This window comes from Brassica napus, chromosome A4 (assembly GCF_020379485.1).
Source record: "Brassica napus cultivar Da-Ae chromosome A4, Da-Ae, whole genome shotgun sequence".
In the NCBI taxonomy this organism is placed as follows: Eukaryota; Viridiplantae; Streptophyta; class Magnoliopsida; order Brassicales; family Brassicaceae; genus Brassica; species Brassica napus.
In genome coordinates, this window is record NC_063437.1 from 5874355 (window position 1) to 5899815 (window position 25461).

The 25461-nt window shown below is 31.1% G+C and overlaps 1 protein-coding gene across 1 annotated transcript; it reads left to right on the plus strand.

The window, feature by feature from the left end:
• The first annotated feature begins 385 nt into the window (after nt 1–385).
• Nucleotides 386–8399, plus strand: LOC125608140. Its single transcript, XM_048778086.1, has 7 exons — nt 386–577; nt 1844–1914; nt 2044–2120; nt 2163–2216; nt 2403–2935; nt 3455–3653; nt 7960–8399. The coding sequence occupies exons 1-7, from the start codon at nt 386–388 to the stop codon at nt 8397–8399; spliced, it is 1566 nt and encodes a 521-aa protein (XP_048634043.1).
• Nucleotides 8400–25461: the final 17062 nt, after the last annotated feature.

Here is a 25461-nt window from a genome sequence, read left to right on the forward strand (position 1 = left end):
TATAGGCGATTTAAATGAGATCACCGGGAATCATGAGAAGGATGGAGGAGCTGTGAGATGTCCAACATCTTTTATATCTTTTAATAATATGATAAGGAATAGTGGATTATTAGAATTTCCGGCTCGGGGTAATACTATGTCCTGGCAAGGGAGAAGAGGTAAAGGAAAAGGGGCAGTGACGGTTAGATGTAGACTGGATCGTGCTTTAGCGAATGAGGAATGGCACACACTCTTTCCATGTTCTCATACGGAATATTTAAGGTTGGTGGGATCAGATCATCGCCCAGTGGTGGCCTTTTTGGACGATAAAATTAATAAACGAAAAAGGGGACAATTTAGGTTCGATAAGAGGTGGATTGGTCAAGAGGGTCTGATGGAATCAATAATGTCAGGCTGGTTGGAGAATCAGGAAGGACGGGTTGAGGATTTTGCTACAAAAATTAGCAACTGTCGCCATGAAATATCTACCTGGCGCAAGGATAATCAACCATATGGAAAGGATAAAATTAAAGATCTTCAGCAGGTGTTAGAAGAAGTTCAGACAGATAATGATAGAACACAAGAGGAGATTCTTGAGGTTTCTCGGAAATTACAAGAGGCTTATAGGGATGAAGAGGAATATTGGCACCAGAAAAGTAGGAATATGTGGTATTCATCAGGAGATCTTAATACCAAATTTTATCATGCGTTGACAAAACAACGCCGGATCCGTAATAAAATTGTGGGTCTACATGATGAATTGGGTAATTGGATTACGGGTGAAAGTGGAGTTGAAAAGGTAGCGGTGGATTATTTTGAGGGTTTGTTTGCTACGACTAATCCAATGGAATTTGATAGTTTTCTGGATGAGATTGTTCCCTCCATTTCTCCACAAATGAATCAAATATTAATGCGTACAGCAACAGAAGAGGAGGTTCGACAGGCTTTATTCATGATGCACCCTGAAAAAGCGCCAGGGCCGGATGGGATGACTGCTCTTTTTTTCCAGCATTCCTGGCATATTATTAAGAAGGATGTGGTAGAGTTGGTTAATAATTTTCTGGTTACGGGCAAGCTGGATTCACGTTTGAACATCACCAATATTTGTATGATCCCAAAGACGGAAAGACCTACAAGAATGACGGAATTGAGGCCGATAAGTTTATGTAATGTTGGTTACAAGATCATATCGAAAGTTTTGTGTCAACGGCTGAAAATTTGTCTCCCACGGCTAATATCGGAAACTCAATCGGCTTTTGTGGCAGGAAGATTAATTTCGGATAATATTCTTATAGCCCAGGAAATGTTTCATGGACTAAGGACTAATAAATCTTGTCAGAACAAATTTATGGCGATAAAAACCGATATGAGCAAGGCTTATGATCGGATAGAATGGGATTTTATTGAGGCTCTTCTTCACAAAATGGGTTTTGATCCGCATTGGATTAAATTAATGAGAGAATGTATATCTTCGGTTCAATACAGGGTTCTTATTAATGGACAGCCACGAGGATTGATAATTCCCCAACGGGGATTACGTCAAGGGGACCCTTTATATCCTTACCTTTTTATTATGTGCACGGAGGCACTAATTGCAAACATAAAAAAGGCGGAACGTCTGAAACAGTTAACGGGACTAAAGGTAGCGAGAGCTTGCCCAGCAGTTTCTCATTTATTGTTTGCAGATGATAGTCTTTTCTTTTGTAAGGCAAAAAAGGAAGAATGTCAGACTATTCTTAGGATTCTTTAGGAATATGAGACGGTCTCAGGGCAACAAATTAATTTCCAGAAATCTTCAATTCAATTCGGACATAAGATTGAAGAATCTTGTCGACAAGAATTGAGAGATATCTTGGGAATTCAGAATATAGGAGGAATGGGATCTTATTTAGGGTTACCGGAGAGTCTTGGAGGATCTAAGGTACAAGTGTTTGGGTTTGTACAAGAGAGATTGAACAATAGAGTGAATGGATGGACTTTTCGTTTTTTTACGAAAGGAGGAAAAGAGGTGATTATAAAATCAGTGGTTACGGCTCTACCAAATCATGTGATGTCTGTATATAGATTACCAAAGGCCACTGTGAAGAAGCTAACGAGTGCCGTAGCTCAGTTCTGGTGGAGCCCAGGTGGAGGCACGAAAGGTATGCATTGGAAATCATGGGATAAATTATGTGTTCCTAAAGATAATGGTGGGCTTGGTTTTAAGGATCTCACTGATTTTAACACGGCGATGCTTGGTAAGCAATTGTGGCGGTTGATCGAGAAACCGAATACTTTATTTTCTCGAGTTTTTAAAGGACGGTACTATAGGAATGCTTCACCCATGGAACCGATCCGCTCGTACTCCCCGTCATATGGCTGGAGGAGTATTACTTCTGCTAGATCTCTGGTTTGTAAAGGACTAATTAAACGGGTGGGGACAGGGTCATCTATATCTGTATGGAATGATCCCTGGCTACCATTCACTCGCCCGAGACCAGCAAATAAAAACCCTAATCACTGTTACCCGGATCTCACTGTGGATTCCTTAATTCATTCGGAATCTCGTACATGGAATTTACAGGCTATAAGCACTTTGGTTGCCCCGGAGGATATTAAGATCATTACAAATATTCCCTTGAGTACAAATCAGATGGATGATAGGCTTGGATGGCATTTTACTAACAATGAAAAATATACGGTCCAATCTGGGTATCAAGTGGAAAGAGTTTATCCAGATAAGGAAAAACCACCAGAATTTTATGGACCCACAGTTGATGTTCTTAAAGCCTATTGCTGGAAATTGAAGTGTCCTCCGAAGATTAGGCATTTCTTATGGCAACTACTTTCAGGATGTATAGCGGTCATGAAGAACCTAAATGCAAGAGGAATACAAGGAGATATATTTTGCTCACGTTGTGGTGATCAGGAGGAATCGATAAACCATGTGTTTTTTTATTGTCCTCCAGCACGACAGGTGTGGGCCTTATCTAAGATACCCTCTAATCCGAATAATTTCCCTCTAGGTTCTTTCTTTGCGAATATGGATCATCTTTTTTGGAGAGTTAATCCAAAGATGGATGACCATCAGTTTGCATGGATCTTATGGTATATTTGGAAAAGTCGGAATAAGAAGGTGTTTAGTAATATTGATGTTGATCCGCGAGATACACTTAAGCTGGCTGAACTGGAATCAACACTTTGGGCTGAGGCTCAGGTTTTAAGGAATCAGAGAGTGGCACCAGTTACACAGAATAGTTCCATCCAAACGAATACAGGACGATGGTGTTTTATAGATGGTTCTTGGAAAGATAAGGCTGTGTTCTCAGGGCAAGGATGGTTTAGTACTTTACCACTTTGATGGATTGTTAGGGGCACGAAATGTCCGAGCATGTCTATCACTCTTCACTCGGAGGTGGAGGCATTGATTTGGGCAATGGGATGCATGAGAAACTTAAGACAATTTCAGGTTACGTTTGCAACAGATTGTTCTCAGTTGGTGAAGATGGTTTCGGAACCTGAGGAATGGCCTGCATTTGGAACCTATTTAGAAGACATCAAGCTTTTGAGAAGAAGCTTCCACAACTCAGATATCGTTCATGTACCAAGGACGGCGAACCAAAAGGCGGACAGCTTAGCACGTAGTGCTCGGCATCAACCGTCTTTCGTTGTACACATGGATGCAGAGTTTCCAAGTTGGTTCACAGAGTCAATATGAGTCTGTGCATTGTTTGCTGATAAAAAAAAAAAAAAATTTAATGCAAAAGTGATGAAAACCTTGTTATCACTTAACTAATTAAATTATTTACAACCATTTCATTTTTTCATTTCCTTCTTCTTTCATTTTTTCATCTGGGATTTTCCTCATTTTTCTTCTATTGTCTTACCTCATCTTCCTTTATGTTGCGATTTTTTCTACTTATTCATCACTTTTCTTCTCTTGTTCTCTGATTTTACTTCGATTTTCCCTTTTGTTCCTTAGAATTCCAGATCAATCTTCTCTTACTCCTTCTAGCATTATTAAGGTTTTTCATCTTCTTCGATTTCTTCTTCTTTGAATTTTTTTTTATTTCTTCGTCGATTTTCTCTTCTTCTAATTCTATTTCCTTCACATCTACAAATTATGAAGTTACAAGCACATATGAAAACCCCAAAAGTAAAAATATAAGAAAGAAAACAAAAACAGTTTTATCAAGTTATACTATCTTTCGAGGAAAACTGTATAACTTAGTATAATTAGGATTTACTTATACCAAGTTGTATCATTGTCTAGGTAACAACTTTGTAAAGCTAGAACCTAATTATACCAAGTTGTACCATTGTCAAGTTAGAATTTGGTATAACTAGGATTTAAGGTTTACCAAGTTGTACCTCGAGAATTAAAACTATTATCAAAATTTAAAATAAAAAATCAGTTATGAGATTCAAATTTTGAAATTTTGAAACTGGGGGAAAAGCATAACTGGAAAACTGTAATTATCTTAATTTATTATAGTGCAGAAAATATATGAAATTAAGTGAGAGTATGTGATAAAAAAATTAGTTATAAGAGTATTTGAGAATTTGACCCATGAATAAACTATTAATCTCAATTATAAATTCTTAGCTTTATGTCATAAGTCTAAATTTAATTTTGGAAAATAATAAGGAACCTCAAAAATATAACAAAAATCTGAATTATAATTGATATTAAAAAAAAAAACTGAAGAGACCCAAAATTTTAAAATATAATTAAAACCTAAAAATATATTCAAACCCAAGAAAAAACTAAAAATACTCTAAATACTAACAGTTTGGAGTAAATAACTAATATGATACATATAAAGTTTGAATTATTTGGGTATATATGATCAGTTCTTGGCTAGGAACCGAAACCAAACTGATAGTCTAGGAGTGCAATACCCAATAGGGTAAATAATCATAACCAAACCTAAAGTGAATCCATTTTATTGGGTCATTTGAGTTTTTGGTATTACATTTTACTAAGATAAAAAAAAACTCAAACCAGAATCTATCCGAAATACTATTGGTTCGGTTTTGGCTATCCCCTATATATTAATAGAAAAATATTACAACTTCTTTTGTATCCACGTGTCATCACTAGGATTATTCCTAGAATCTTTAGAAAAATAGGTTGGTCCATCTAATTATATAATAAGTTTTTAATTAAAGTAACCATAAATTCATTATTAATGTTTTCTATTATTTCCTTAAATAAAAGTTACAGAATTTCCTAATATTACTAAAGTATATATATGACAATTAATGATTTTGAATAACAAAGATTTGATAAAAATTAGTTTATCTTCTATCATATTTGTTTAATTTTAAACTATTAAAATAAATTAAACAACCATATTAACTATATGATAAAAATTTAGATTTTTTTTGTATATGTTATATATTGAATTTTTAAAAACGAATAGAAATTAAAAACATTGTTAAAATCACGTTCAAATTTTGTGATCCTAGTTTAAAAATTTTGGTATGACAAGATACAAATGATTACAAAATCATATAAGTAAAAAGTTTAATTTAATTAATTATTAAGATTAAAAGATATATATATATATATATATAATTTTAAATTAAACTATATACCATATAAAATACATAAATATTTAATTTTTAAATTTAAGTTGAACAAGTTTTTTTCGATAAATGCTTTGAACAAACATTAACAACTAAATTTTTAAAAAATATAAATGGTTATGACTATTAATCCCACAATAAATTTTTTGTTATCAGTAATTTATTTATTTTTGCTATAAAATATATAAATGATAAAGAAAAACATATGAGTAGAGAGCATCATTTCATAGACATTAATATTAAAAATATACTATATACGTTAATATCATTTAAATTTAACTATATATCCTATCAAATAGAAAAACAATTGTTTGGATTAATAAAATTTATATGTCTACACTAATTTAATTATATATGTAATAATTATTTAATTTTTAATTATTCAATATATATTTATTTTTCATAATATGTAAAAAACATATAATGAAAAATAATGTTTTTCCCGCGCAAAGCGCATGTCTTAACCTAGTTTTATCATATTTGATGATGCACTCCGAGACCCTTGAGTATCAGTTCTATTCTGGTTCCTATCTGAAGATGATATATTATCAGAATAACCCAATTTTTTTTACTTTAGAGACATTTTTCCACATTCAAATTACACTACATGACATTTATCACTTGAGACACACTTTCTCGTGTCAAAAAGATTCTTATGACCCTAAACTGAAGAAAATCTCTCCTCTTCTTATTTCATTTTATTATTTTTCTTATTCTACTTTATGTTTTTTTTTTACTTTTATCTTAAGTTCTGAAATATATTAAACAAAAATAATTGTCATAATAAACTATATATAAAGTTCTCTATCTTTTAAGATCCATATTCATATATATATATATATATATATTAATGTGTAAACAAAACTAAATATGGACGTGTACACCAAAGCGTGAATAACAAAATTATAAATTAGTTGTGGATATGGACATCTTAACAAAATTATAAACTAGTTGTAGACATGGACAATATTCATTCGATTCTATTCATCATCTCGGGATCTAAATTCAACTCTAATAAAATTTACATCCATCCACATCATGAAAAAGTGCAAATTACTTAGATCAGAAATCTCTGACATGCAAGATCTATTACTCTCCGACAGAAGGTAAACGCTTCTTTGATTTTTCTCTCTGCTCATACTCAGAATATCATCTCTTTCTCATCTTGATTGAAGTTTAATTGTAGATAATTTATCAATTGGGCTGAAGAAGCCAAGTGCTTGTGTTGGAGATAAGAGAACCCGTGTACACGTTTTATGGTATAATTTTAGTACATGAGTCTATTATGTCCACGTATTATTGTATAGTTTTATGGAATCAAAACAGAGAGTTTGTCCATGTTATCTACTATAAACATATTAACATCACATGTCCACACATTACTCATCACTCATCCACATATCACCCGTCCACAAATCATCCAACCACGCATCACTCATCCATAAATCACCCATCCACAATCGTGGTTTCCATTAAGGGCAAAATTGTCCACAATCTATCGCTGGCACACAATAAAGTGTGTCACATGCAAGAAGTGTTTAGGTGTAATAGAAAGTCAAAAAGTGTCCCTTAGTGTAATCAACTCAAATATTATAGCATTGTATTAGTTATTTTGAATTATTACGATGTATTTTTGATATACCATGGATTTTACCAGTTTTTAGTCATGTTATATAAGTGTTTGCAATCAATTTATTATGTTTAGGAATCTTTTTAGGGTCTGACTGGTGACCATTCGGGAAACAAGAGGAACGAATAAAAAAAGAATGTACGGGAATAAAATAACAGGAATGAAAAGAAATGGTTGCTCCTTATCAAATTTGACAAGGAATAATTTTGTTCTTTAATTCTCTACAAAAAAAAAAGGAATGAAAGGAAATGAGAGGGAATTATTATGCCTTCTGAATGGTGATTTTTTTAGAAACGTTAGGAAATGCATTATTCCTCGCCTTTCCCTGGTCACCATTCATACCCTTAGAGTATTTACAGGTTTAAGAGTGTTTTGGAGCAATGTGGTGATTTTGGAGAAATTTGGAGATAAAGCTAGAAGAAACTCGTAGCTGTCCGTCGAACCAGTCCAGAGTCGACAATCAGAGTCACACATCGATCGATAAACATCCCGTGTCGTCTATCGAAAGCAAAACGAGCAAGGCCCGACTTGGTTCTCAACCAACTTATATCCCAATTCCCACAACAATTACAGAAATACCTCTTACCGACTTTAACCTAATATTTATATGCTCTGCCATTGTCTTGGCAACATCTACTTTTCAAACTTTCATATTCACAGCAAACATATTTAGGGTTTTTAATATCTTGGAGAGAAGATCCAAGAAATCTGCTTATCTTTGAATCATAGCAAACACATTTGGACTACAAGAAATCTGCTTATCTTTCAATCGCGCCCAGCCTCTGTGCAAGCCACTGCCAGAATAGCCCTATTTGGAGACAGAGAGTGGTTACAGGCGCAAGACCCCAACTTGAAATCGCCGAAGAATACCCAGATCGCAGGAAGACCCCCGTCTCCTTCTCTCGGTACAGTGACATGCAACACTGATGCAGCCTGGAAGAAGGAGACCCTAGATGCGGGTCTTGCTTGGATCTTCGACACTTCTTCTTCTCCTTCGGATGGATGCAAGTTCCAAACTCGGGTCTCGTCGGCTCTCATGGCGGAAGTGTTAGCATTTCGGAAAGCACTCTCCCACACACATCACATCGGCATCACCAATATCTGGCTTCGCTCAGACTCTCTTTCGCTTGTCAAAACGATCAACTCGATTTCAAAGCCGATGAACCTCTACAGAGCTCTATCGGACATCAAAGTTCTATCATCGTTTTTCTCCTTTTGATGTATTTCCTTTGTACCAAGAGAAAAGAATGGATCTTCTGATATGTTAGCTAAGGCTTGTCTCTTTCACTCTGTCACAACCTAGGCCTGAGGCCATTTGATCTTTATATTATTAAGTTGTTCAAAAAAAAAGAGAAGATCAAGACTCATTCAGAGCTCTGTATTGGAACTCCAGTTTTTCTACTCTATTCTATTTATTCATCTTATTCAAATTATTGCTATATTTCGCTTTGCTATGTCTGAGTGATTTACTTTTTAGATTTAGGGTTTAAATAAGGTTATGACGGATTAGCCCAAACTATATAACTGCTAAGGTGATAGACATCCTTCAAGGAATTTCTTGTAATTCTTATGTTCTGGAGTAGCTAACTAGAACCTTGATTTTAGGATTGTGGACAACTACGATGGTAGGTTCTGCACCATAACAGATTCCCTTGAGCTAGGATTGCTAGAAACAAGCGATAGATGATTTAGTTAAGAGTAGTGAACCTATCGATCGACTCGCTAAAGCTTGCCTGAGGAAACATCAATCGACGCTAATCTCATAGCAACGATCCACATTCGATCCGTATCAACAAGCGGAAGCTGAGGTATTGCACTTAGTCAATAGGAATTATTCACATGCGGAAGCGAGAATACTTTTTCATTAGAATTCGAGTTCTAGGATTGACAAACTAAGCATTCTATATCACTATAATCTTGATTACCCGAAGCCCTAGATCTAGCTGCTTTCTCATCATTGTTTACAAGCTCAATCAATCAATCAACTGAACAATTACCTTGTTCGCCTCTGCTGTTTATTGATTTACTCTGTTTGCCTAGCTTAATCATAAACTGATTTGGATCTATTGTGTGCCCTAGCTCCTTATGGATTCGATCCCGAAGTATTTTGACTGAAACTCTTATTTGAGAGAGTAAAAATCACTCCTTGGGGTAATTTAAGTGATATCAAATCGCTCCGTTGCCGGGGAGCTTTGATCGCCATTAGATCTTATTAGTTAAATTTAGTCTAGGTTTTCTTGTTACTGATTTTTTTCATAAATTGTTTTCTTGATTTCTTTCAGGTGCATGCTCAGCAGTACCAGAAGCAACAAGGAATATTTGTTGCTATTCTCAGATCCCGCACGCTTAGAACGCATAATACACAAGGAGAAATGCGCCGCATCGATCGACAACAAATCAGACCCGTCGACTGACACTCGTGAGCTACCGCCGATTGACACTTCTATCCGAACATTGATCGACATTCATCCGCGAGATATGGTTGCGACTTGTTCTGATGAGAGACGAGAATGGAGACCTACATGACCATGAGGGTTATCTGCGTAATGCAGAAGGTTATAGATTAGACGACCTGGGGGCTGTAATCCATGATCATGATGCTGAAACCACTGCAGCCAATGCTAAGTCTATAGGTGATGATAACATACATGCTGCTCGACCCAGAACGTTGGCTGACTACAACCGTCCAGATCAATATTACACCAACAGGTCTGCTATTCGTCCCCCAGCTATCCAGATGAACGATTAAAAGCTGAGGCCTTAGTACATTACACTTGTGGGACAAACATCTTATTGTGGTCTCCCACACGAGCATCCTATGGACCAATTGGAGCGGTTCAATGATTTGGTTTCTGCCATTAAAGCCAATGGAGTCCCTGAGGACTATCTGTTTTTCAAGCTCTTCAAGTACACACTCACTGGAGACGCTTCACACTGGCTTAAGCAGTTACCACCAAGATCTCTTACATCCTGGACTAACATCAAGACCACATTTTTTGTTAAATTATTATATATTTCAATTACCTTTTATTAAAGTTTATGTATTGATATACTATGGATTTTACCACTTTCAGACAATGGTATATGACATATTTATAGTATATTATATGTATTTGGAGTATATTTTATAGTGTTTTTAGGTTCGTGTATATTTTGGAGAACTTTGATGATTTTAGAGCTTTTTGAGGTGCAGAACTGCACAAACGCTTCAGATGTCTAGCTATGGATGGAGACCTTCCCACAGTGCGAGTGAGCCCATGTTTGACAAAGGATATAGCTTTTGGTTAGCTTCCCAATGCCACCGGTTTGAGGTCAGTCAGCATCCTATAGCAGAAGTTACGCCCAATTTACTGAAGAGTTGTACGTCTATCTCGCGAGAGGAAGTTGTCGAGGAGATGAGTGATTGTCGATCGACGACACAGCCTTCGTGTCGATCGACGGTGATCCCAGAAGACGGGCTGAGCCTATTTCATGACCGACTTAAGCCCATACGTTACCACAAGTTATCATAATATCGCTGGATGATTCAGAACCCTACTGAATGTATTTTCTAAGCCATTGTTGACTACTTCGCTTTTATTAATTACTCCAGTTTCAGGGTTGGAGAGAAGATCAATTCTCCTTCATATATTGTTTGGAACTCCATTGGTTTTACCTTTAATTTATATTCTATTATTTATATAGACTATGCTTTTTGTTTCTTCTATCATGTATGTTAAATTTAGGGATTTTATGAGCTTAATATCATACTAATAATCTGTTACGATTGGTAGGGTTGTTTACTGATTTATACACTAGGGTAGCTTGTAATAATAGGATCTGGAATAGTTAGAATAGCACGGCAGTGTGACTGATTGTTTGAACCTAGAATCATAGGACAATTGAGAGGCACAAAAGTGCAATTGATTAACGGAACCCGAACCCTGAGTGAATTAGATACCTTAGGCGCATACGACAGTTGGTCTAGAGTTTAGTTGAACATAATCGATTAGATCGTTAATGCTTGTCTAAAGAAGCATTGATCGACACTCTGGCCATAACATCGATCGACGCTCGCTCCTTGTTCACACGCAACAGCTGAAACATAGGATTTAGACATCTGATTAGTAATTGCATTCGGAAGCTGGATTACTTACTTATTTAAACAGAGATCTAGAATTGAACCTATAAACCCCTTTGTATCCTTGATTTTAGTATTGAATCTCTTGATTGATAGATCCCTAGATCTAGCGTTTCTTCGTTATTGTTTACAAACGTCAATCAATCAATCGAACAATTGCCTTATTCATCATGCTAACTGTTTTAATATTGATTGTCTAGCTTAACCTTAATTGCTAAAGTCTATTGTGTGTCCACGCTCCCTATGAATTCGTTCCTTAAATACTACAACTTAATCTCTTATTTGAGAGAGTAAAGTTGCTCAAAGTGTAATTTGAGTGATATCATGTACTTTTATAGTATCTTGTACTATATACGTGGTATTATTCAAAAACTAACATTATTGGTAATTTTTTATAATATAGTAATAACTCATACATTACATTTAATGTTGATATTTATTTTTGGTAAAATTTTTAGAATATGGTAACAATTCATACATCATCATTAAAATAAATATATTCAAATATAACATTAAAAATTCGAAATATTATTTAATTTTATCTTTATAATTATACAACTTTTATTACTAAAGCTTTCAAAAAGAAATTACAGTTTTTCTAAAAATAAAATTTTATCGTAAAGTAATTAGTTTCTTATATATCTACAAATTTTATAAATATTGTTTAGTTTTGATTTGTGATAATTATACAATTTTATATCAATTTTTCATTAATTTTATACAAATTGATTTAACATATATTTAACCAAAATATATAGATAGAAAAATCTATATAAGATTATAATTTTAAATATATACATATATATTCTTAAATATAATTTTAAATAAATAAATTATTTTTATCTTAAATTTATGTTTAATTAAATAAGATATATATTAAAATATTGGTAAAAATAATAAAATCGAAAAACTTTAAAAAAAATATTTTTAAATATGATTTAAATTTAAAAACCATTTACTACACATGGTGCATGAAAACACATAGTATCCTTGACTTCAATGTCCTATTTTATATATGTTCCGGTTGATTAGAGCATTACTGTATACTACAAAGGGCAAGCAATAAAGTAGATCATTTAATTTATGATAATATAGTATACCATATATGCTATTGCTAGGTTGTCCATACTATTTATGTTGCTACATTTTCAAGATATACATTTTTAGATATAATTGGACCTTGACCAGTGCTATCGGGCGAATATTTGTTTTCACATTTATATACATAGATAATTGTTTTAGGTCACTAGTGATATATATTTCTGACATTAATCATTTATTTAAATGTTTGTATGAATTTTTCAAACACAAATTTCAAACCATCACATGTATTTGTTGCTTTTTATTATATATTATTTTATCATATTTGTGTTTAACTATTAGATGAATTGATATATGCGTGAAATAACATATTTGAAGATTATATTGTTTTTATCCTATATATTATTTAAACTAAAGTATTACCGGCATATTTTATATTTCAAATTATAAGTAATAATATAAATAATTAATTATTTACTAATTTTATTTACATATATGATAATTTTAAAATATTTTTATTGTGATTTTCCTTAATAGGACCATTTTAGGTTTTCAAAAATGGTTTATTTACCAAATATTGAAATATTCTTAGTAGATATTTTCAATTTAGCATACATTAATAGTACATGATTTTAAAAAATTTCGTAAACATAGTAAATTCATGATTTAATTAAGATATTAATAAGATATTATGTGATTATATTCATATTTCATTATAAAACATATTCATATATTGTTATATATACAAGAAGTATAACTATTTTAACATAGTAAATGCTGAAAATGTATTTTAATATTTATATATATATTGGTAATTTGTTATATGGATTAAATCAGGACAATTCTCTCAAATCGTCATTTTTATATTTTTGTCACCAAAATAGCCATAAAAAACCAAAATAGTCTGCTTTTATTTTTTATTATTAATATTTAATTATTTTTAAAAAAAATTGAAACTCCACTATCAATATCCCACCCATTATTTACCATTTAATAAAACTTCTTTTGGTCAAATTCTTCTTTGAAGATTATTTTTGTGAAAATAAACTAGAAAAAACATCCTAAAAATTTTCTCTTAAAATTATAATTGATAAATGATTTTCAACAACTTATATAAACTGCTCATCGTATATTCAAATGGTAGGTCAATATTGCATCTATCTACATCTTTTGCATCTATAAACTGAAACTAAGTTAGAAATATGTGATCTTTATCTATAAAAGGTGGGGAATTGCCAAAAATAGCACTTTTGAGATACCACTTTTCATTTATACCTTAATCAATTTTACCATTAATATTTTAATTGGCAAAGTACCTTTATACCCCTAACTAATTAAACCTAAGACTAACTCTTCTCTCCTACATCTCATAATAATTAAATCTCATCATCTCAGATTCAAATCGGCGACGGATTTCGGCGGTGACGAGCTCCGGCGAGATTGGACGACTCTGCAGAGTTGTCCGGCGAGATCCGACGAAGCTACGGCGAGATTCGATGAATCTACGAAGAGATCCGACGAAGCTACGGCGAGACGTACGAAGCTGCGGCGAGATCCGACGAAGCTACGGCGATCTCTCTCACGACGCTAAGAAACGCTAACAAAGGTCTAAGGATAATAGATGTTGATTTTCGTCTCTTTCTGTAATTGTAACTTTTGTTTCTCAAAATCGATATGTTTCTGTGAAGGAAGACGGAGTTTTTCTCGTGAAGTTTTCAAATCTCAAGTTTATAAAATCTTATAAATATTTATCAGTGAAGAAAGTAGTGCTTATGTATTATCGTTTTTGATATGTCTTTGTTGATCTTTCTTGTTTTGAGATTTTTTTTGTGTTGAATGTTTTCTATTCCTTCCTTGATCCCTATATTTCTTATAATCAGGTTATGATGATTGAACCAACGACGCTCCAGTGACCATATCCAATTGATCCGACCAAATCTCGCTCTGGTGAACACCAACAAGCTCCGGTGAACACGATCGACAAACTTAAAGATAGTTTGTGTCAGTGGATTTGATTTCCGAGTTCAAGTGAGTAAATTAGTTCAATTGAATCTATGTAAAACTCCAAATCTATTTGACGTGTTTGAACTTTGAAGTGCACATTTCTGAGTTAAATTACAGAGAATCTTGTTTTTGGAAGTGAGTGCTTATGCGTAGGAATAATATGTGACTGGGTTGTGTCCAGATTTTGAAGATCGACGAGGTTGGTGAGCTGTTTGAAGAAGTAAGAGGGACTCAGAACAAGAACGTGGTTTGTGAGATCAAAGAATTGCAGATTTATAAAGCTTTATAAAAGTTGCACAGTTGGCTTCTTAACACCATCTTCTCTCTCATCTTCTTCAGACATCTCTTATACTAAAACAATCGTATATCTCTCCTAAGACTTGCAACTTTGAAGAGGTTAGTTGGACATCTAAGTGAGTTTGGCTGCAATCGTTTTTTTTTTCAAAAGAGAAGAGTGTGATGTGGAGAAACCTTGATGTTCTCAGATTATGTTTGAAATGACAACTTTTTGTTGAGAACAAGGAATTATCTCTAATGTTCAGATGAGAGCCTTATATAGTCCTTTCAACTCATAGTCTTGCTCTTTCCATGAAATGGTCTGTTATTCTGTGGCTAAGTAATTGAGAGTACTCATTTTTACTACATTTTGTTTCTTATAATAGAAATCAAGCTTGGTTAGGTTGACGTTGAATGGTCTAGATTTTGTGCCAATATTTTATGTGACCAAATGGGTTACATGAAGGGAAACTTATACGGAAGAGAGAACAAGAAGACAAATAACACATTGTACCAGAATTCAAGTAAAGAAACATGTCGTTCAGATGTTTTTAGTGTCTAAATTATGAAGGTAAGTAAGGATTCCATATCAAATGATTAAAATACAGACAAAAGATATACTTTATAAAGCCATGAACAAACAAATAGTTTACATACCCTCTATAAAAAGTTTATAGATTCTTTATAAATAATTTATATACCCTTATAAATGGTTTATAAAATTTATGTATTGTTTTTATAAACATTTATAAATGATTTATAAACAGTTATTAATTATTTACATATAAATCCTTATAAACTATTTTACATACTCTTATAAATTGTTTTATAAGCCTTTATAAATGGTTTATAGACTCTTACAAAAAATTTGTAAACCTTTTTAAAAGGTTTATAAAATTCAGAAATTGTTTTTAGTAAATTTTATAAATGATTTATAAACTCTTATTAATTATTTATATATATCCTTATAAACCCTTATAAACAATTTTACAAACTCTTCTAAATTGTTTTTATAAGTCCTTATAAATTACTGTAGACTCTTATAAATGATTTAAGAGACTTTCTAATTGGTTCCTAAACCTATAAACCTTATAAATTGAATCCATAACCTATATTAATTGTTTATAAACTTTCATAACGTTTTTATAAACAATTATAAATGGTTTATAGACTTTATTAATTGTTTTATAATCCTTTATAAATGGTTTTGAGACTCTTACAAATAATATATAAACCTTTATAAATAGCTTATAAACTTTACATACTGTTTTATATATTTTTATAAATTATTTATAAACTTTTATTTGCTCTTAAGCTTTCTTTTCTCTTCATTTTTCTCTTCTTTCATATGTTATTGCCCTACATCATATGCTGCAAAAACTAAGCCACAAATCCTCGTTCCCATTAGCTTTTCTTCTTTTTATATCCTTGTTGACTAATTGCACAACAATGTAAAAATCCATGTCATCAAGATCAGGATATGTTGGGGTCACCAAATGTTTGTATTCCTCAGAGAATCCAAATAATATATTAACCACAAGATGTAACAAAGAATAAACAACATATTATAAGTCTCTCTAATTTATAAATTTATAAACCCCTATAAAACTACATTTATAATCTTTTATAAAACACTTAACATTATTGACCAAGACACCGATTGGATAATCACTTTTGGATTGTCTAGTGGTTCTGTTCCAACTTCATAAATCCTTGGAGGCAATCATGAAGATGTGCAAGATTCATTGCTATCTAACTGCAAGACGAAATAAAAAGATGATGTTAACTTTTAATCGTGGTCTAAAGATACCTTATCCAAGCATAATGTTCATGTGTTTCGGTAACAGTCTTACAAATAACACAGCACAAGACTTCTCGAGTTCACACGTTTATATGTTGTTCTATAGACATATATGATGAATTCTTGTTTAAGAACTTCTTTTATAAAACCTTGTAAATCGTTGAGCTGTATTATCAACAATATCCTAAAATACAGATTTATAAGGGGTTATAGTTCCTTATTATGCAGTGTACTATTGGAAAATCTCTCTCTTAGCCGGAACTATTCAGATAACAAGTCCAAATCAACCGTATTCTATTTTTGGATAAACAGAAGGAAGAAAATCCTAAAATTACTTGAAACCCAGATTTATAAAGGATTTTAAGTTGTCAAAAAACTCAATGTTCACTATCTAAACTGTTTCTCTTAAATCGACATGTTCAAATGAGAAGTCTAAAGCAAAAATGATATGAACTTAATAAAAGGAAGATATGAACTTCTAATCATGGCTTAAAGATACCTTATCCAAGCATAGTGTTCATGTATTTCGACAACAGTCTTACAAATAATATAGGATAACACAACACAAGACTTCTTTAGTTCACACATTTATATGTTGTCCTATAGACATATGCGATGAACTCTTGTTAAAAAACTTCTTTTATAAAATCTTGTAAATCGTTGAATTGTATTATCAACAATATCCTAAAACCCAAATTTATAAAGGGTTATAATTCCTTAATATACAGTATTCACTATCGAAAAATCTCTCTCTTAGCAGGGACCATTCAAATGACAAGTCCAAATTAACTGTATTCTATTTCTGGATAACAAAAAGGAGAAACCCCTAAAATTACTTGAAACCCAGATTTATAAAGGGTTTTAAGTTGTCAAAACTCAATATTGTTCACTATGGAAATTGTTTCTCTTAGATCAACATGTTCAAATGAGAAGTCTAAAGCAAACCTGTTTGATTTTTTGATAAGAGAAAGAACAAAATCAAATATTTACTCGAAACAAACAAAAGAATACAAGAATTAGAGACATACGAGTTGTGAATCTTGAACATGAATCAACATTTGAAGGCTTTGAGTCGCGATTCTCTGTAATCCGCTTTCGTCGCCGGTTGCGTGAGAGAGAGAGATGGCGGATCTCGACGGAGACGGCGGATCTCGACGGAGACGGTGGATTTCGACGGAGACGGCGGATCTCGACGGTAAGTCCGAGAGAAGATTAATCTCGAAAAGAGAGAGGAAAAGTCGATGATTGAGGAGAAGATAAGGTAAGGGGTACTATTGTCTTTTGTTCATTAATGAAAATGGTATTTATGAAAATGTCCCTAAATTGGTGGTAAAGTGAATAGTGGTATCAAACAAAGTGTAAAAGTAAAATTTCCCCATAAAATATCAGTGTTTTTTTAAAACCAAACATTAGTTTGTTATATTTCAAATAATTCAGTTGGTTACTGACTAACATATACTTAGAAAGGTAAAGGGTTCGAATTTCTTAACCATTTAACCCATTTTTCTTTATTTTTGAAGTTTTTGGGTTTTCGGCCCAAAATATTTAAAAATTGGATCTGTATATTTGTATTTTATTTAATCAATACAGGCTTACAGACTTAAACCAAAGAGACAAACTCAACAAATGAAGCAAATAAAAAATAGACACTTTCAGTAAACAAAACCGGATCGTCTCAAATGTCATGCTTGTTGTATTTTTAACTAATTCAGCGCGAAAAAAAAAATCAACGAACTAATCCTCTTTTAATTACCTTACTAGGTTAGGTTAAGACATGCGCCTTGCGCGGGATGAACATTATATATAAAATTATTTTATGTATTAAATATTTTTACATATTATAAAATAATAAATATATATTGAATAATTAAAAGTCGGTAACTATTAGATATATAATTAAATTGGTGTGAACATATAAATCAATTTTATTAATCCAAAAAATATTTTTTTATATTTGATAAGATATGTAATTAAATTTAAATGATACTAACATGCATAGTATATTTTTAATATTAATGTCTATTAAATGATGATTTCTACTCATATATTTTTTTGATCATTTGTATCTTTAAAAAAAAATTAAATTACTGATAACAAAATTTTCATTATGGGATTAATAGTTTTAGTAATTTATATTTTTTAAAAATATGTTGTCAATGTTCGTTCAAAAATTTTATCAAAAAAATTGTTCAAAGTAAATTTTGAAACTAAAATATTTATGTATTTATATGGTTTATATTTTAATTTTAAACGATATATATATATATTAAATTAATTAATTAAATTAGACTTTTTACTTATATAATTTTGTAATCATTTGTAATTTTTCATAAAAAATTTTAAACCATGGATCACAAAATTTGAATGTGAGGTTTTTAATAGTTTTAGTAATTTATAGTCGTTTTTAAAAATTCAAAATATAACATATACAGAAAAATCTAAATTTTTATTATTTGATTATTTTGGTTGTTTAATTTATTTAATAGTTTTAAATTAAAAAAATATGATAGAAGATAAACTAATTTTTTTTATCAAATCTTTATTATTCAAAATCATTAATTGCCATATATACTTCAGCCACATTAGGTAATTCCGTAAATTTTATTTAAGGAAATAATAAAATACATTAATAATGAATTTATTGTTAGTTTATTAAAAAAATTATTATATAATTAAATGGACCAACATATTTATCTAATGATTCTAAGAATCAATGTAGTGATGGGGATTATTATTTTTTTGCAAGCGTGTCTAAAATATATAATTTCCCAGTCAAGAGAAAAGGAGTCCGTTATCACTTTAGACAAGAGGACACTGGGCTCCCACAGAAATCTCCAGACGAAACAAGAATACATTTTCCTTTTTCTTCTTCTTCTCGCAAGTATGATCATATTGTGTTTAGGCAGTTGGTAGCAAAGACAATTGTCCAGCACAGATTTAAATATATATAAAATAATTAATATATTTATATATCATTATAACAATTATTAGTTATTTTAATTTATTTAGAAATTTTATCTTATGTGAAAACATATATATATATACATCATATGTAAATAGTGTTTAAATAATATATTTTATTTTAGTTATATATGTAATCTAGGTTTAAAAATTTCATTGATTTACTTATTTATTTTTGGTGTTTGCTGAGTTGAATTCTTACTGCAACTATTTGAATTTTAAATAGCTAAAATCATATTAAATGTTATTAAAATTTCATTTTTTTATTTTATATTTGTAAATATATCTTTGTAATTTTTGTCATTTATTATGTATCCTTTTGATAAAATATTAAAAATAAATTAAAATTGTATTATTTTAGCATATACATTTTTTGAATCTATTGACAAACATAAATTATTAATTCTTATTAGTTATTTAGTTTAAAGTTAGTTGTAACATTAAGAAGATATTAAATGATCAATATATAAAGCAGATGGGTTGATGGTTGATTTATATTATTAAAAATATTTTGTTTCCACTTTTAATCTTTGATCTAAACATATATATAGAAAATATTTTTGGTTGTTTTATTTTATTATTTATTATATTATTTAAGGGAAAATATTTTAAAAATGATCTTCTTTAAAAAATATATTCATTATTAGTTATTAAATAAAATATCGAAATTATATATATATATATATATATATATATATATATATAATTTCCATATTTTAGTAGTTTAAGAAAACACTATGATAAAATAAAGGAAATTAAAAGCAAAAAATTATGAAACAAAAAGGAAAGTAAAATAAAAAATTATAATAATGGCATTATGCATAATATACTTAACAGCTTTCTCGCTCTCTCTCTTTCAGATCTTACTATCTTGTTGTATATACAGTAACACTAACACCTCTCTCGCTGTCTCTTTTTCAGATGAATCATAGGACAATGATGGAGATTGAGGAACTTGAGCTGACGCCACACAGCCTTCTCTGGAAATGAAGGAAAGTTGGGTTCTCAAACCAACTATGGCTTGGAGGAGTCTTGTCTGTGTCCTGCATCATAGCGATAACCCTGTCGAAGACTCTGCCTCACGACCACAACGTTCCACCATTAACGAAAGACAATAGCACCATTGCTATTCCAGTGGCATTGAAGTTTTTCAATGCCCAAATATGTAAGCTAATCAGTTTTGATCAATTTTAAATTCATTACTAGCTACTAAATGAATGTAAATGTTACTAAGCTTCTTCTCTTTAAATGTTTTGATGTTCCAGCCGGAAAACTCCCAGAGGGGAATAACGGGTCTTGGCGGGGAGATTCTTGCTTGAACGATGGCAAGTTTCCAGGGAGCTCTTACCCACATTTCGCAGGAGGGTACTATGATGCTGGAGGTTCGATCAAGTCCAACTTTCCCATGTCATTCTTGTTTGAACGGGAAACGGTACTCAAACGGTGAAACATTTGATTTCAGATGTGGGTTAAGCAAAGACGTCTTATTGATGCCTCTCCTTCCCGCGACGAACTCCGAGGATCTACGCGCCTTGCTAAAGCGAAATGCCGCAACAGTATCAGCAAGCAAGACGGATCTCAGGACAACCATCAATAAGTCCAAAGCAAGAAAGGTTGGCCAGACCGTAGTTGCTCCGAGCCTCCGACCTCAAATATATATTTGATAACCATTTTTTTATCCTTTCTTTTTTGTTTAATTTTATATTATTAAAAAAATTACACAATCATATTAAACATTAATAAAAAAATTAGATTTTTTCTTATATTTTATATTTTAAAATTTTTAGAACGACTATAAATTACTAAAAATAGTAATTGTCTCACATCTAAAATTTGTGATCAATGTCTTAAATTTTATTTGTTCAAGCAAGAAAAAAATGATCATAAATCATATTAATTATTTATATCTGTCCTATTTTATATTTGTTCCGGTTGACTAGAGCATTACTGAATAGTACATACAAAGGGCAAGCAATAAAGTTGATCATTTAATTTATGATAATATAGTATACCATATATGCTATTGCTAGGTTGTCCATACTATTTGTGTTGCTACATTTTCAAGATATACATTTTTAGATATAATTGGACCTTGACCAGTGCTATCGGGCGAATATTTGTTTCCACATTTATATACATAGATAATTGTTTTAGGTCACTAGTGATATATATTTCTGACATTAATCATTTATTTAAATATTTGTATGAATTTTTCAAACACAATAAATTTCAAACCATCACATGTATTTGTTGCTTTTTATTATATATTATTTTATCATATTTGTGTTTAACTATTAAATGAATTGATATATGCGCGAAATAACATATTTGAAGATTATATTGTTTTTATCCTATATATTATTTAAACTAAAGTATGACCTGCATATTTTATATTTCAAATTATAAGTAAGAATATAAATAATTAATTATTTACTAATTTTATTTACATATATGATAGTTTTAAAATATTTTTATTGTGATTTTCCTTAATAGGACCATTTTAGGTTTTCAAAAATGGTTTATTTACCAAATATTGAAATATTCTTAGTAGATATTTTCAATTTAGCATACATTAGTAGTACATGATTTTTAAAAATTTCGTAAACATAGTATATTCATGATTTGATTAAGATATTAATAAGATATTATGTGATTATATTCATATTTCATTATAAAACATATTCATATATTGTTATATATACAAGAAGTATAACTATTTTAACATAGTAAATGCTGAAAATGTATTTTAATATTTATATATATTGGTAATTTGTTATATGGATTAAATCAGGGCAATTCTCTCAAATCGCTATTTTTATGTTTTTGTCACCAAAATAGCCATAAAAAAACCAAAATAGTCTGTTTTTATTTTTTTATTTTTAATATTTAATTATTTTTTAAAAAAATTGAAACTCCACTATCAATATCCCACCCATTATCCTTAGGGTATAAGTGTATGTTTACCATTTAATAAAACTTCTTTTGGTCAAATTCTTCTTTGAATACTATTTTTGTGAAAAAAAACTAGAAAAAACATTGCGTTAAAAAAAAAAAAACTAGAAAAAACATCCTAACAAGTTTCTATTAAAATTATAATTGATAAATGATTTTCGACAACTTATATAAACTGCTCATCGTATATTCAAATGGTAGGTCAATATTGCATCTATCTACATCTTTTCCATCTACAAACTGAAACTAAGTTAGAAATATGTGATATTTATCTATAAAAGGTCAGTGTTTTTTTTAAACCAAACATTAGTTTTGTATATTTCAAATAATTCAGTTGGTTACTGACTAACATATACTTAGAAAGGTAAAGGGTTCGAATTTCTTAACCATTTAACCCATTTTTCTTAATTTTTGTAGTTTTTGGGTTTTCGGTCCAAAATATTTAAAAACTGAATCTGTATATTTGTATTTTATTTAATCAATGCAAGCTTACAAACTTAAACCAAAGAGACAAACTCAACAAATGAAGCAAATAAAAAAATAGACACTTTCAGACTTTCAGTAACCAAAACCGGGTGGTCGCAAATGTCATGCTTGTTGTATTTTTAACTAATTTAGCGCAGAAAAAAATCAACAAATTAAATCCTTTTTTAATTACCTTATTTTTTCTTTGCAAGAGTGTGTAAAATATATAATCTCTACATTCTGAACTAGAAGCGTTGTGATAGACAATGGAAATTATGATTCAGCACCCGACATGTTAGAGATTTGAGATGTATTGTAAGGACCTGATTGTAATGGTAGAAGACTCACAAGCTTGGCCAAGCTTTTCAACTGAGTTGGAGGTCATTCCAAATTCTCAAGATGTGTTTTCCAGACTTCAAAATTATCTACTTCCTAAGGATGCAGAAAAAATAAAAAATAGAAACACCTTTCGGTAATCAAAACCGGATGGTCGTATATAATGGCAAAACCGACATGCTTGAAACGCAAATGTCATTCTTGTTGTATTTTTAACAAATTCAGCGCGAAAAAAAAAATCAACAAATTAATCCTCTTTTAATTGAGAAATTAGGCTCTATATGCATACAATAACTCGAAATTAGCTAAATGTCCACGGCACTGTTGAACTTTCTTAATCCCCATTGGACCCCTACTAATCTATGACTCTAAATGGGAGCATACATGATATTGTGTCAGATGTAATAATGACTCTACGATCGTACTCTACGTATACATATGGTGAGAGAATTATTTTATTTTTTATTAGAATTTTGTAGCAGGTGAAGAATCCATTGGTGAGAGAATTAACACAAAAACTTTTTGTAGAGAGAACAATTTCATAGAGCCATCGTCACGATCTTTGATTTCTTCCTATACCTTTAATAATAAATATCTAGATAACGATAACCTATGGCGGTGATTGATTCTGGTGCAACTGCTCGTGCCCAGTTCTTTTACCTCCTCTGTCGCATGGAAATCTCCTAAGCTCCTTGTTGTTAGGTATCTAAATTTCAGTTCTCCTTTAATAATTGTTTTTAAACTTCCTTCACAATCGAAGCTTTTTCAAATTCCAAATCCTAATTGTAGCTCTAATCAGAGGTCACACGAGCCGCTGCATCCGAATAAAATGGCCAGATCTCGTGGGTATCTTGCATGAGTTGAACGGTGAGAGTCCGCTACCGATCTTCCTCTCCTACAGCGCCATCTTCGTCTCAGTTTTTTTATCACCTGATGTTAGATGCATTATCTTAGTCATTTGGTTGACTTTTATGTTCGCCTAAATTATATTAGTTATCTGATGACAAGATTTGTTAGACGTTATGTTCTGTTGTTAAATCATATCTAGTTACATTGTTAATGGTCGCTTAGCATGGTGTTAGGTGCTACAACCGATGTATATCTAGTTACATTCTTTTATGGTCGCTTAGCATGGTGTTAGGCGCTACAACCGATGTTAGATGTAAAACGCATTGTTAGAGGTTATTATATGGTATTGCCGGCTTACTGTTAGCCCTCATGAGATTCTATTGAGCACATGGAGTATGTGTTAAATTTTTGAACTTATCCAAGATAACAATATTTACATTATGTTGGAACAACAATCAGATTAACATACAAAAATTATGTTACTTATTAAACCAAAAAGATAGATAATATAATTGATATATTATCTATCTTTTGGCTTAAAGGTTAATGGTTTTGTTAAATGTGAGTGACTGACCAATGTTTATCTTATATATGAAGAGTTTTTGTTAGATGATACTTTGTTTGTTACATGCTAAAAATTAAGTTACCATTAACTGATAAAAGTTTGGTTAAAATATGCAGATGATATTTCTAACACCGATAAACAATACAGATTAGTGTCAGCTAACAAAATGTTTTACCGCTAAATCATAGTGTTATACTTTGGTTTTGCACCCGATAACTACAATGTTAACCGTTATAGTATATTTTATATATAACACAATATATTAGTTGCTACATTAAAACTTATCAATTTGATAAAAGTAAAATACGAAAGTGGATATTACGATTTAATCTTCCAAATCTGTCTCTTTCTTCTTCAACACAAATCTTTTTTACCAGTTTGTGCTCTATAGCCTCCATAAACATCATTGCTTTTCTCTTCTTCTTTTTTGAATCTCAAATTACATATGAAAAATAGAAGGAGAATCGTTAGTCGACCGAAGAGTATATATACATAAATTGATTAAACAATAAAAATTGATCCTTTGTGAAAAATATCAATACGCAAAGGAGAAAGGAGTAGAAAAAAATTTGTTGATGAAGAGTTGAGAAAAAGGAAGAAGATGATTGTGATGTTTTACGGCAATGAAAAAGTAATATATTAAAAACATAAAAATATGGTTTAGAATCAGTGTGCTGGCACACCTAGAGATGAATAGAGACATGTCAAATCTAATAAAATCGTAGACAGAAGGGTATTATGGGAACAATACTGCCAAAATTCTACAGTGAATTGGGGTTTTATGGTTCTTAGGGCATTTACTTAATATTGGCTCATAAAAGGTATATACAGCCAATTATCTCCTTTTAATTACCTTATTATTAATTTTTTGCAAGCGTGTGTAAAATATATAATTTCACAGTCAAGAGAAA